Raw genomic sequence first — 14,480 nt, forward strand, 5'->3', positions numbered from 1 at the left:
TAAAAATCACGAATTGGAACAACAAGAAAAGAAAGCCAAAATTATACTTTAGCTGAAACATTTGCCTTTTCCTGTAAGGGTATCGAGGAAATTGTGACCATATCTTATGATGGATTCACTAGTATAGGTAACATACAACAATCAGGAAACTGGATTTCCTGAAAATCATGACAGATTTACAACATAATCATTCCCTGTTGCTTTGGTCACCTTTCCTAGTAGACGATCCAGTACCCCAATCTACTAAACTTAATATGCAGTGAAAATTTCAACATTCAACAACAATCAAAAAATCTAAAATTTCACATTGGTCCTATATTAAAGGGAAAAATCCTTAGATTTTTTTAGTCATCTACCACAGTTGACTTCCAACTCAACAATAAGCACTGTTTAAAATAAAACTGTTTATATCTGTAATAATGGCACATATTCATTAAAAAATGAACCTTACACTGAAGACTACAAAAATCCAGTGAGTATTTAAGTCCTTACTGCATACCATAAGCAATAATGCTGAAGGTAAGAACACAAATGTACCAACACACAAATTAACAACTTGAACATAAGAAAAGTTACTTCCAAATATCAAAAGTTTTGTTTCCAGAACAGTTTCTTACCAGAAGACACAGCTGCTGCCTCATCTTGGTCATGATTCTCATGCCACTGCATCGTTCGGTAGTAACTCAGCATGACTTCCCAGAGGGCTTTGCAGAGATCAGCAAGGCATGGGATGTAGCTGTCTGATGTAATATGCTACAGAAAAATAAAATAATACTGTGAAACTTAACAATTGTGTTCATTTTTTGCAGAGGCAAAACAAACCATACACAACCCTCCATATTCATACAGCTGAGGTGCTTGACGTATATCAGTTTCCTCTGCAAAAGTATTTGAGAGCTGACGAATGCCTGATTTTAGTCAGCTAATGAAACGCTGTCTAAAACTGCCAGGTTTATTTGTTAGTGCCTTTTTATTTCAATTGGTCCATTTATTAACCACCTCTTACATTTATGGAACAGCAAGTATATACATGTATACATGTGTACAAAAGTAAAGGCACACAGTCTAATGGTCAGCACCATCTCACCATCAAAGAGGGATGCAGCCAACCCTGTGACGTGCAGACACTGTGTCAGTTCAATGATATAGATACTTGTACTTCAGTAGTACATAGAAGCCATCCTGGCTGATATCCCATTAGATTGAATGCTGTATAAAGAAGTAGTTTAAAAATAAACAAACAAACTTAGATGGCAGCTGTCCTACCTCCCCAATCCACTCTGCTCCAAAGAGCCATTGTGATTTCAGATCTTCATTAGGTGAAGAGTATCAACTTTATCAGAGAGATAGATACGCAGTACAGATATCTAAGATGAGACTGTCAGGTAAAGGGATGAATTTGAGAAGGGGTCTTGCTAGGTAAAGAAAAGAGTGTAAAATATATTGCTTGTTTGAGTGGCAATGGTAAGTTATCCTTGTCTCACTTGCTGTGAAGAAGCACAGTCTCACAACTTATAAACAAGGGCAGAGTCCAGCTGCACAAATGCGGTTTACATTACATTATTATTTAAAGGTCCTCAGAGAAGTCTGGAAATTAGCACTTCAAACTAACACTGTCGTAGAAAACAGTTCATACTTCCCCACTGTTACTTCAGTGTCCACAGTCGACTTCCGCAAGGCTAGTGAGCTTTTACCATGCAGGTGCTGCGTGCTAACCCAAAAATGTATATCCAAGATGATATAAAAGCTTTGGCATTACAGTTACAATAGAAGTCTTAAAAAATACTAACAGCTTCTGCAACAGTGATGGCGACATAGCCACCAGAATAATCAACCATGGATTCTACAGAGAGCAAACCCTTAATCAAAGCAATCAATTCCCTCTGAATTGCATCCTCATCCACTGATGTAACCGTGGCTTTCTAAACACTGAGCATCCTTCCTGAGCAATGAATTGCAACAAAACCTTGATAAGCTTGAATATTATGTTTGTTGGATACTAAACATTAGACTGGACAGATTCCTTCACAAATTCAGATGCATCACTTACGCCCCTCCTATTTCAGGTAAAAAAAAAAATTAAAAACTACATGTCTTTACTTTCTATTTAATCATGTTCTCTTGCTTTCTAAGCTTAAATAATGTTCCTGGCAATAGGACATACCATCCAAGCCATATACTCCTACACTCTGCTTATGATTAAGGACTCACAAAACCTGTTCATTAACATTAATAGATGTCACTAGCAAAAGTATCTGGAGGCCTCATATTAATCATTATGTCTTTTCCATTTGCTTGGCTACTTTTTAAATGAATTATTATTTGGTTCTGTTCCCTATCAAACCAGAGCTGCCCAAAGGATATAAATTAGGCATTCTGGACACACCAACAAAAAAAGTCAAGTTCTTGGTGCATAAAAAAAAGTAACAAGTGAGAATACCTTTTTCCTAAAACACCCTTTAATTGGAGAGTTGATATACATTACTGCCTGCATTATTGAGACACTTTAATCTCAGATACTAAAGACCTTTGCTCATGATGGAACAAAATAGGGTAGTAAGTTTATCATTTAAACAGTAAGTTGCCCTGCCATTTCAACAGCTGTTCCAGCAATTTTCTTGGCCAACTCATCAGAAAAATGTTACTTTTACTCTATTTCAGGGCTTTTAGTAGCTGTAAAATCTGAACTTTGGTTGTGCAGATCACTATACTTGAAGACATATTGGCTTCCAGGTGGCCAGGAAGAAAGGATCACTTTCTAAATACCAAGATAATTCCATCTAGACTAAGGAAATAAACAACTGAATTTTTTTGAACTTATACTAGAATAAAGAAAATCAAAACTTCAAGATGAAGCAGCCTTACTGTCCCCTGCTCCAGTAGTATTCAAAAGGAGAAAGAGTTAGAGCATGGCATATCGCTAGGAAAAGAAATGCTTAACAAGGAAATAGTGATGCAGAGTGCACAGGCACATAACTTATGTAAATGGCTAAGAATTATTGAAAACATTATTCTTTTAAAAAACCCACATTATTATAAAATCCATTATCTGACTTCCAGAAAAGAAACAAACAAACAAAAAAAATTAAAACAAAGACAAAACCCCCACCATAGTCCCTCACTACCCATGTAAAATGGAAATGAGCTAAATGAGTTCATTTAGAAAGATTTTTAGAAACACACAACAGGAGAACTGCTCAAAAAGGAAGACTTCAATTTTGTATGACTTCCATTGTTTAATTACAGTAAGCACTCCATAACCACTTATACGTTATGAGCATCCTGGCTTAACAGTGTAGACAGGTTGAAGAGGGTTCTCACTGGAACCAGAGATTGAGAAAGAAGGCTCATATTTTAGTCTTAAACAATTTATTCCCTGACAACTGAACACACGAGATGAAAATCTGTCGGTATTTTTTCCATGAGAAGTTAGAAATGGAATTGCTATGATAGCCCAGCTTATTCAGCGCTCTGATTTTCACAAATGCACTGCAACAGGTAACAACCAATGCTGAACAGCACGGTTTGTAACAGAGACCAAAATTTCCCATCTGCAGCCTGTCCCTAAATACCTAATTGTTACAAAGAGAGTAATGAAAAATTTTTTTAAAAAATCAATAAATTTCAAGGAAATTACTGCAGAATTCATAGCACATTATAGTCCTAAAGTTTAGGTACCTTCCTTTATACAGACTGACAGATTCCAGCTATTGCAGGCTCACATAACTAAAGCATTATCTCATGAGGGTGCTGCAGAAGTAAAACCAAATAGAAATAATGAGGTAATAATTTTCTAACCACACAGTTAAAGCCACTCTTTCTGTGTTACAAAATACAATATTTCCAGTGATCTGAAAGATCCTTCTGCACTGTAGAGAATAAGGATTAACAGCAGCACACAATCTGTATTGTAGAAGATGCAAGGAGGAGCTCAGTAGCACTGTTTGTAAATGTAAATAAATGGGCTTAGTATCATAAATATTAGCAAAGAATGAGAAATAATGCTAAAGGGCATATAGAAGTATAAAGCAAAAAAACTCAGAAGAAAAGTGCATTAGAAACTAAGAAATGAAAATGAAAACCCTCTCTGAAGACTTAAAGCAGAAGCATGAAAGGGTTGCAGTCTGGAGAACAGAGATCAGGGTTTGCTGGCTTTCTTCAACTAGAGTTCATCTCAGTGAAGTGCAAATACAACCTATCTGGAACCTTACTCATTCTGTTCATTAATACTTATGTCACTTACTCCTAAAAAATTAATTTTTCATAATCCACTTTCACTCATATGAAGGGTCTTAGATTATGTAAGACTTTTAAGTCAAAGGGGCACCTCTTCACAACCAAATGGTTTTCAGTGTAGATGTGTTGCTTACTAGTTGAAGCTACACAATCCCAGGAGATCTGAGAAGTGAAAGAGCAGAAAGTGGATCAGAATATGAACTTTAATCTCCTTGTGACTGTACTTTGATTTAATAAATCGCAACTGATGGGGTGGGTCCTTGAGTTGAAGAAGTATGATGAGGGCTTAGTCTGTGACTGAAACAAATTAAGAACTTCCAAGATAGAGACAAAATTTCAAGTTTTAAATCAATATTACAACCACCTAAAATATCACACACTCTCTCTCCCCACCACCGAAGTTTAAAAAAACTTCTCAGGGTGTAACAGTAAGATCACAAGTGGAAGAATTAAAGAGTGAACTAAAAATACTACTCAAGAGAGTAATTCAGTCTAATAACATTTAAAAAAAATAAACAAAATATACCAAGAATATAAAAAAAAACATGTCCTGGTTTCAGCTGGGATAGAGTTAATTTTCTTCCTAGTAGCTGGCATAGTGCTGTGTTTTGGATTTAGTAAGAGAATAATGTTGACAGCACACTGATGTTTTGGTTGTTGCTAAGTAGTGCTTACACTGGTCAAGGACTTTTTCAGCTTCCCATGCTCTGCCCGGTGCACAAGAAGCTGGGAAGGGGCACAGCCAGGACAGCTGACCCCAACTGGCCAAAGGGCGATTCCATACCGTGTGACGTCATGCTCAGCATATAAAGTGGGGGAAGTTGGCTGGGGGGCAGTGATCGCTGCTCGGGGATGGGCTGGGCATCGGTCAGCGGGTGGTGAGCGGTCGCATCACTTGTTTTTCCTTGTTTTGTTTTTCTCTCTCTCTCTGTTGTTTTCCTTTTCATTACAATATTATCAGTAGTAGTAGTAGTATTTCAATTATTAAACTGGTCTTATCTCAACCCACGTGTTTTCTAACTTTTGCTCTTCCGATTCTTTCCCCCATCCCACTGGGCAGGGGGGAGGGTGAGAGAGTGGTTGGGTGGTGCTTGGTTGCCGAGCAGGCTTGAACCACGACAACACGCAAGAAACTGCATCTAAAATCTATACTAGAGGGAAATACAGTTATGTCCAGTCTATGACCTGCCTAACATCAGGCTTTTGTATCTCAATATTACAGCTGTCCCTTATCTTGATACCAAAAGTGCAATGAATCTGATAGAAAGTTAGGAGTAAAGGGAAGACTCCATTAAGTTAACACCTTTACAAGAATCCTTACTGAAATGCAATATTACAGAAATTGTGAATACTGCCGAAATGCACTGAAATAAAGTTCAAAGCTAATAGTGATTCCAGTAACTAGCATATTACACTGAAGACATGGGAATTTTGAAATCTCGATCTCCTGTTTGTATCCTATGATTTACTTCTTTACATTTAGATGGTGTGTACACTAACTCCAAAGTGCTAAGATTTAGTGCAACTAAAACCAGCATTAAGTTGTGAATAACCAATCTCTCAATTAGCCTATAAGTTGCATTAAGAAACTATAGTAGCTGCAGGGTTATTTTAATAACCGACTCCCTACTTACATAAGGTACACTTTCATCAGTGGAAAAATTCAGATTAAAAAATAAACATATATGCAAGAACTACATACTGTACAGAGGTCTTTGTACTGTAACTTCTGAAACTTGGTATCTGTGTTTCCTGCACACAGCTCCACATATCCAAGGACTACTTGAAACACAGTGTTGTGAATGGCTTGAGTGAAGTGCATATGTAACTGGTCCATTGCTGTCTGAAAGAAAAGGAATAACACAAAATCAAGTATTAAAATTCAATTTGTCATATGCCATAGTCTTTTAGTGTAGTCTTTTTCAGTACTGAACACAGGAGATTGTAAGCATGGCCTCCAATCTTTGTTTCAAAAATACCTAACATAGGTCTTGGCAATATTACAATACGGTAACACAGAAGAGTTCAGGTATTACCAGTAAAATCAGTTTCCCCTGCTATCTTCCCTCTATAACTCACCAGTTTTTTGACATTATCACTAGCAAATATTAATTTCACATGTATAGAATATATTTAATTACAGAATTTACTCATTCATTCATTTACCCTCCCAATCATTGATAAATGTGTCAAAAAGAAATGAGTTCAGATCAGTGCTATTTTTCCCACTGGAAACACTTCCAACTAAAATAAAAATATTTCCTTTGCAATTAATAAAATTAAAACCACAATTACAAAGTCTTCAATCCATCTACTTGACAAACTGAGTTCTTCCTTGAAGAATATAAAGTAGGATTAAGTGTTACAGAAAGGCATGCACATCACATCAATAAATCTCTTACAAAAACCCTCTTTGCAATAAAAATAAAGTAACTTTTTTTAACAAAACTTACTTTTTTCAGAAAAAAATACCAGTACATGTACTAAACACTGATGACTATATAGCATACAAGTTTTGCCATAATCATGCTTGAGTTTTGGGTCAGGCTGTTTCTCTGGTCCTTTGTTAATAAACTGTAGATAACATTAGCCCATTTCAGACACTGAATTTTCTCACTGTTTCAAGATATGCTAATAATCGGTATATATGGTATGTAAGAATTGATTAAAAAATTATTTGATGAGCCAGAATGAAGTTCTCAGATCCTGCAGATTTGAAAACAGTCAGTTTCACTATTTGCTATTTGACATTCTCAGCTACTGACAAGAGCTGAGAACTCAATTACTCCCATAAGAAATGAACAAGCAGTTCTGCTTCGCTCCTATTGCAAATAACCCATCTTCTACAGCTAGTCCTAACTTGAATTAGTCAAAGAAAACAGAATGACAAATGAAAACATGAAAAGTACTGAAGACACTGAAGGTTCTTGTCATTTTGTTTAATGAGGAGGGGTCAAATAGGAGATATTTCAATAATGATGCAATTAAATTCTTTTCAGGACAAGTTCAAAATACATACTTTAATAGCAATAAAAAGAATGTCAAAACCAAGTCATTCTATCATGAGAACAGAGCAGGCAAAACTGTGCAGTAACAAGTAACACTTGTTTTGTTCAGAAACTTCATTCCTCTCGAACAAAAAAATCTGCCTTTCTCAACATATCATGCATTAGACTCTGGAGCAGTGAATGCATTATATCTACTTTTGTTCAGTAAACAAAGAAATTGCATACAATGCACTAACAAAGGAAAAGTCTAATCAGGCTTCTCTGTGATTTTAAGTTGCAGTCTTCCATCACTGACCAATCACTGGCCCCAAATACAATTAATAATGCAAATACCATTATAAACAGAGCTGAAATACAGAACTGTTACAGTTATACCATGTCCAAAAAGCTACATGTTACAATAATAGACAGTTTACCTTTAGCAAGTATTGTTATCTGAGCATTATAAAAGCCTTTGTATACTCAGCAAGGTTCATCAGCATTAGTGTGCTGGTTTTGGCTGGGACAGAATTAATTTTCTTCACAGAAGCTAGTATTGGGCTATGTTTTGGATTTGTGCTGGAAACAGTGTTGATAACACAGGGATGTTTTAATTACTGCCAAGCAGTGCTTACACAGAGTCAAGGCCTTTTCTGCTTCTCACCCCACCCCACCAGCGAGGAGGCTGGGGGTGCACAAGAAGTCGGAAGGGAACGCAGCTGGAACAGCTGACCCCAACTGACCAAAGGGATATCCCATACTGTATGACGTCATGCTCAGCATATAAAGCTGGGGGAAGAAGAAGGAAGGGGGGGATGTTTGGAGTGATGGTGTTTGTCTTCCCAAGTAACCGTTACACGTGATGGAGCCCTGCTGTCCTGGAGATGGCTGAACACCTGCCTGCCGATGGGAAGTAGGGAATGAATTCCTTGTTTTGCTTTGCTTGTGTGCATGGCTTTTGCTTTACCTATTAAACTGTCTTTATCTCAACCCGTGAGTTTTCTCACTTTTACCTTTCCAATTCTCACCCCCATCCCACCAGGGGAAGGGAGTGAGCAGCTGGGTGGTGCTTAGTTGCCAGCTGGGGTTAAACCACAATTAAGAAAATAAATTTCCATCACAGCACTCAAAGCTTCACACTGTTACACCACTGTTCTTTGTGACTTACTCAGAAGATGAGTACTAACCTGTGTTTTTCCAAGCAGCCTGTAAGCCTGTTGAACCTTTGTATAATGACTGATATCAAAGTTCTTGCATATTTTGGAGAGTGCTACATCCAATTGTTCCTATATAAATGAAGGAAAAAAATGTATTAAACACTAAGTAAAAACAGGCCAAGTAATAAATTACTTAAACAATAGCAAGTGAGGAAAAGATGTTTATTTAAACAATCTGATAATTATGCTTGTAAAATAGCCAAGACTGTATATTACTGGACTACTCTGAGGTGCTCAAATGTTACTTCTTGCAGCCTACAGTAGTACTTCAGTCTGAAATTTCTGTCAGCCAAACAGTTCCACCATTTCCAAGAACAAGCACAGTGAAAAGTACGCTACTTCACTGAAGTCAAATTCAAAGTGATATTTACTTCGAGAAGGTCTAGCACCCCAGCACGGCAGAGCTGGGATTTCTAACTTGGTCTACTCCCACTCCTAAGAAAAACCTGTATCTGGGGAAAAAAAAATGAAAATGCTCCACAGGTGATTCAGCTCAAGCAACTCAATTATAGACTTCTTAACCCTCTGACTGCCATCTATTAAATGGAATTAACATTATCTCACTTACAAGTTCATTGTGAAATAAGTCATTTATGGAGCACTATACCAGCACAATGATCAGTACCATAGGAGAAAAAAAAGAAAGCAGACGTACACAATTACTAGTTCTGCCATCAGAGCTGTGTCTGAGCATACTGAAAAGCTCTGCGATAAATGAAGTTCATCTATTATGTGCACTGAGTGAAAAAAAACTAAAACAGGATCATATACTTAATGACTGACTAATAAAGCTTCCAAGAATTTGCCCATGTAGCTTAATAACATAATTCTCACTTAGATGCTGCCATATGTTCAGAGATACACAGCCTAACTCTAGTTATTTTTAATCAACAATGCAAGAAAAGAAAACAGGAATCAATAACATATAACAACATATACAGCTAGCAGATATTTTCTCTCCTTGCTAGTCACTAAAGCCATTTCAATTCTTATTATTTCAGGATCTTGCAATGTAGTCTTGCTCTTGCAAACAGAAACCACAGGAGATGGTTGTTTAGTCCCTATGTACTTTTACTTACTCCACTGGAAAATTTTCATTAATTAGTTCATTAGCCACAAAATATTTATGGATCTTAAACCTAGAGATCTGGTGAAAGGTTTTTGTTGCTGTCAGGGGAGGGGGGATGTGTTTTATTTTGCTGGGTTTTTTAAGCAGATCAATATTTTCTTTAAACATAAAAAAGGAGACTAGAGTACAATCAAAACCTGCATTTTTTTCCTAAGCAAAATGGTAAAAGGACAAGTAACTTAAAGATTCAGAACTTCTTTAAAAGGTTACTCAGCAATTTGAATTTCAGCCATATACCAATTTAAAAAAAAATATTTTTCCTTCTCTTATTTCATGCAGAACAGCTCTACAAAGAGAGAAACAGGCACATCAAACTGCCCATGAACAGAGCTCTTAAACACAGAGCACATTAATCTTTTCAGCTACAGTTTTCAATGGTTCCTTCCACTATATGCCACCTTGCATTTTATTTGTAATATAGTATAAAAGTAAGGTCAATGTTAAAACCTAAATTACAGGGGGGGGGGGCGGGAATGGACATAAGGAGAGGCACTCAACTATTGAGAGAACTCATTATTAAAATATTAATTAGTAAAATATTATTCTATATTAATTAGAGAATGTATTTCACAGGAACACTCTATGAACCCCAGGATAACTTACATTTCTCCCCATATGCATAGACATAATCCCAGTAGAAAATAAGATACTTTCACAGGAGGAAAATAAGATATTTCTATAAATTCACAAGTAATAAATAAAAATCTTGAATATGATTATTTGGCTAGCTGTAAATTGCTTTCACCAACCAACATGGCACATTTTACCAGATTTTAGTACAAGCAGAATTTGCTCTGCAAAAGTGTTACTGGAAGGAAGTAAAGATGCAAGCCTCCTTTTAAGCAACATCAATGTTTGCTCACAAGGAATAAATGGCAAGTAAATGAAAGCAATAGGAACGCAAGCTGAGTGATCTTAAAAAAAAAAAAAAAAAAGAGAGAGAGATGAGTTTAATGACTGTCCTACGTGAGAGTGAGATGAAAACAGCCATTTCATTAGGTCTTTCGAACCAGACATGCTCTGAATAGAGCATATATCAGTGAAAGAGTAAAAAAACAAAAAAAGCTTTGCAAGAAAACAAAAGTACAAAGGCATAAATGAAGGAAGTTTAACAAAGTTCTAATTGTACAGGGAATTACATAATGAGGTACGATAGTACATGCACTAATCTGACTTTCTGAAGGGCACATAACCAGAAGCATAGAGAGCTGCTGCGATAGCTAATTTAGTTTCCTGCTATGCATTACACGTGTATGCATTACGTGCACTACATGTCCATTATACAGATGTACATTACTAGACTTCTTAGAAAAAGCTTGCCAAGTTCCAGCTCAAAATTACCTAGCAATGGAGCGCATTGGGTTTGCGTGGCAAGGTGTTGGTAGCGAGGGGCCTACAGGGGTGGCTTCTGTGAAAAGCTGCTAGAAGCTTCCCCTCTGTCCAACAGAGCCGATGCCAGCCGGCTCCAAGACAGACCCGCCGCTGGCCAAGGCTGAGCCCATCAGCAACGGTGGGAGCGCCTCTGGGATAACATATTTAAGAAGAGGGAGAAAAAAACATATGCAACAGCAATTGCAGCCAGAGGTAGGAGTGCGAACATGTGAGAGGAACAACTTTGCAGACACCAAGGCCACAGAAGAAGGAGGGGACGAGGCGCTCCAGGCAATGGAACAGAGGTTCTCCTGCAGCCCATGGTGAAGACCATGGTGAGGCAGGCTGTCCCCCTGCAGCCCATGGAGGTTAACGATGGAGCAGATAGCCACCTGCAGCCTATGGAGGACCCCACACCAGAGCAGGTGGATGCCCGAAGGAGGCTGTGACCCCGTGGGAAGGCCGTGCTGGAGCAGACTCCTGGCAGAACCTGTGGAACCGTGGACAGAGGAGCCCATGCTGGAGCAGGTTTGCTGGCAGGACCTGTAACCCCACGGGGGACCCACACTGGAGCAGTCTCTTCCTGAAGATCTGCACCCCATGGAAGGGACCCACGCTGGAGCAGTTCGTGAAGAACTGCAGCCCATGGAAAGGACTCACGTTGGAGAAGTTCATGGAGGACTGACTCCTGTGGGAGGGACCCCACGCTGGAGCAGGGGAAGAGGGTGAGGAGTCCTCCCCTGAGGAGGAAGGAGTGGCAGAGACAACGTGTGATGAACTGACCGCAACCTCCATTCCCCGTCCCCCTGTGCTGCTGGTGGGGAGGAGGTAGAGAAAATTGGGAGTGAAGTTGAGCCTGGGAAGAAGGGAGGGGTGGGGGAAAAGTGTTTTTAAGATTTGGATTGATTTCTCATTATCCTCCTCTGATCTGACTGGTAATAAATTAAACTAATTTCCCCAAGTTAAGTCTGTTTTGTCCGTGACGGTAATTGGTGAGTGATCTCCCTGCCCTTATCTCAACCCACGAGCTCTTCCTTATATTTTTGTCTCCCCTGTCCAGTTGAGGATGGGGGAGCGATAGAGCGACTTTGGTGACCACCTGGTGTTCAGCCAGGGTCAACCCACCACATGGAGTTAAAAGAATTCCTATTGTTCATTATCTTTTCTTTTGTCACCAATTTCCAGCAAGACATTTATCATTTTATGTTCATTTGCTTTTGCGATACTATCTACCAACTTAAATTGATCTGTCTAGTCACATCTTTCCCAGCCATTCTTACTTCCTACGGCTTATCACTGGCCCTATCCAGCGGTTTCCAGTTTGCTGACCTTTAAAATTTCAAGTGAAAGTGTCATCGCTTGTGTAGCTTATCCGAACCTATTGGCATGCTGCTAATTTACTTTCCACAACTATTCAGGAGTAGTCTAAAGAATTCACAGCAGTTCATGGACTGAAAACCACCATACATCATCATACGGAGAGCATACCTTTGCTTCAGTACTTCCAATGTTATGTGCCTATTTTATTTGACTGCTTTACCACTTAAAGTGGGCACAATTAGTGAGCTGGGCTCATAAGTTTGATAACACATTGTAGAGCATTTAGGTTGACTGCAGCAGAAAAGTCTACATGAATAGCAATGACTATAGCATTCCAAAGACAGTATTTGAAGGAAATGTGCATGTTCTGTAATTGCTAATAACGTATTAGAAAATACCTAGAGGTTAAGTACTAACATATACTAAACATCAATATATTAATTCTTACCTCTATTTGTTCCAAGGTGTCTTGCAGTTTTGAATTCAACTCACTATCAGTGAAAGCAAAAAAAAGTTTAAAATAAAACTACTGACCATATTAACATTTCATACCAAGTTTCTTGTTTCCAAAAAAACCATATTTGCCTGCTACTGAGCCACAATATAGTAATTTATCATAAATCATTAACCTGCTGTTACTGTGTCAGACTAGCATCACCACACTACTATTATGACTGAAAGGCACTTACTGCAAGCATTTGCAGTAGTCCTAACACTTCAAATTAAAATATCTGTTGCAGCAGCACAGTATCCTAGGTTTATAATGCAACAGTGTTAAGGAGGGCCCAGATAAGACCCCATCCTGCTAGGATTTAGCCAAGCATTCAAAGACACTCCTAACCCCCAAGAAACTCATGCTCTACATGTTTTGATTTGGCACTGTGGTCTACAGTAGAACATATCCACAAAGGTCAGGGCTGTCAAGGCTTTGCAAACTATGGTACAGTAACTTTTATTTGTTGCTCAGGAAACCCTTACAGAAACATTATAGGAAAAAAAAGAACTTAAGCTTACACAACTCTCAGAAAATCTTTTTAAGACCACCATTTCACTTCTCTGAGCTATATTTGGTATGGAAAGATTAACAAAAATAGTTAACCATAAGAGAAACTATTTAGGACAAAGAAAAGCACAACTGCTCCTTTCCAACAATCAACTTTAAAAATTTCAGAAGACCAGACAGAAAAATAAGACACAAAATACAACTACTATGTTTTTGTTTGGAAGGGTCGAAGCAACCAAGAAATGGTCATATGCAGTAGCATGCTTCGAGCACGGAAAGCACAGAGTTTTCATGGAATAATCACCATACCTGATTTTAGACAACTTACTTCTGTACTCTGAATCTTCTCTTAAGGGGCCTACATTAACTATCAAAAGATAGATTCTAGCTTCCTTACCTAGTTCGCTCCACTTAAATGACACGCCCATCACCCCTTCCTTTTTCGTTCTGTTAGATAACCTGGATACAACCCTCCAAAGAAAGGTTACAAGTGTCCAGCTAAATCTGTATGTATTTTCTAGGCCAGAATTACAAAGGTAGTGCTTGGACATAATGACTACATGATTATTATGAAAGCTCATTTACCATAATTGAGAATTCAATTCAAGGCATTCATTTCATTCATAAAAAAATGTGTTAGAAGTCTTTTTTTTTTTTGCATCCCCATCCATACAAATCTAAATTAGTGCATTTTTAGAAGGCACATTACTGCAACGTAACAGAAGTAACATTTTGACCCAAATGCAACAGACAAGAGTCATCCTATTATGACACTACATTTTCCTACAGGTTTTTCAAGGGAGTCTACTCACTTCAGAACTTATCAACAAGCAGAAGGCAAAAGACTTTAATTTATGTTTTTAAACAAAAATGAATCACATAATGCAAGCATTCCCTAGGAAGAAGACAATGGAAAACAAAAATAATAGACATCCAGCCTATTATTTCAAAGGAGAATAAGCAACCCCTCTTAAAACCAAAGAAGTCTTAGCAGGGAAGCCGAAGTGCTTGCCTCTTCAGATTATGTATACACCAAAATAAAAAAAATTATACACTTCACAGAAAGGTTTAAATCCCCTGCTGTTTAAGAGCTACACCCAACTCCTACCACCACCTAGCAAGAAAAATGTGAAGAATGATCACACAAAGGAAGGCGCTGATTCTTGTCATATGGACAGCAGACAACCAAAGGGATACCGTAAAAACTTCATGGTAAG

The 14,480-nt window shown here is 38.0% G+C and overlaps 1 protein-coding gene across 5 annotated transcripts in view; it reads right to left on the bottom strand.

The window, feature by feature from the left end:
• VPS50 (VPS50 subunit of EARP/GARPII complex) overlaps positions 1 to 14,480 on the bottom strand; it is a 100,165-nt gene that overhangs the window by 62,813 nt on the left and 22,872 nt on the right. For all 5 annotated transcript variants that reach the window (XR_014229057.1, XM_082320356.1, XM_082320355.1 and 2 more), the window contains 4 exons: positions 12,709 to 12,751; positions 8,411 to 8,509; positions 5,939 to 6,079; positions 618 to 753 (listed from right to left, as the gene is read on the bottom strand). Coding sequence is in view for 4 of the 5 variants with exons in the window: in XM_082320356.1 (XP_082176482.1) it covers positions 618 to 753; positions 5,939 to 6,079; positions 8,411 to 8,509; positions 12,709 to 12,751 (419 nt within the window). In the remaining variant the exon portion in view is untranslated. The remainder of the gene's footprint in view (positions 1 to 617; positions 754 to 5,938; positions 6,080 to 8,410; positions 8,510 to 12,708; positions 12,752 to 14,480) is intronic.

This window comes from Platalea leucorodia, assembly GCF_965183815.1.
Source record: "Platalea leucorodia genome assembly, chromosome: 1".
Taxonomy (NCBI): Eukaryota; Metazoa; Chordata; class Aves; order Pelecaniformes; family Threskiornithidae; genus Platalea; species Platalea leucorodia.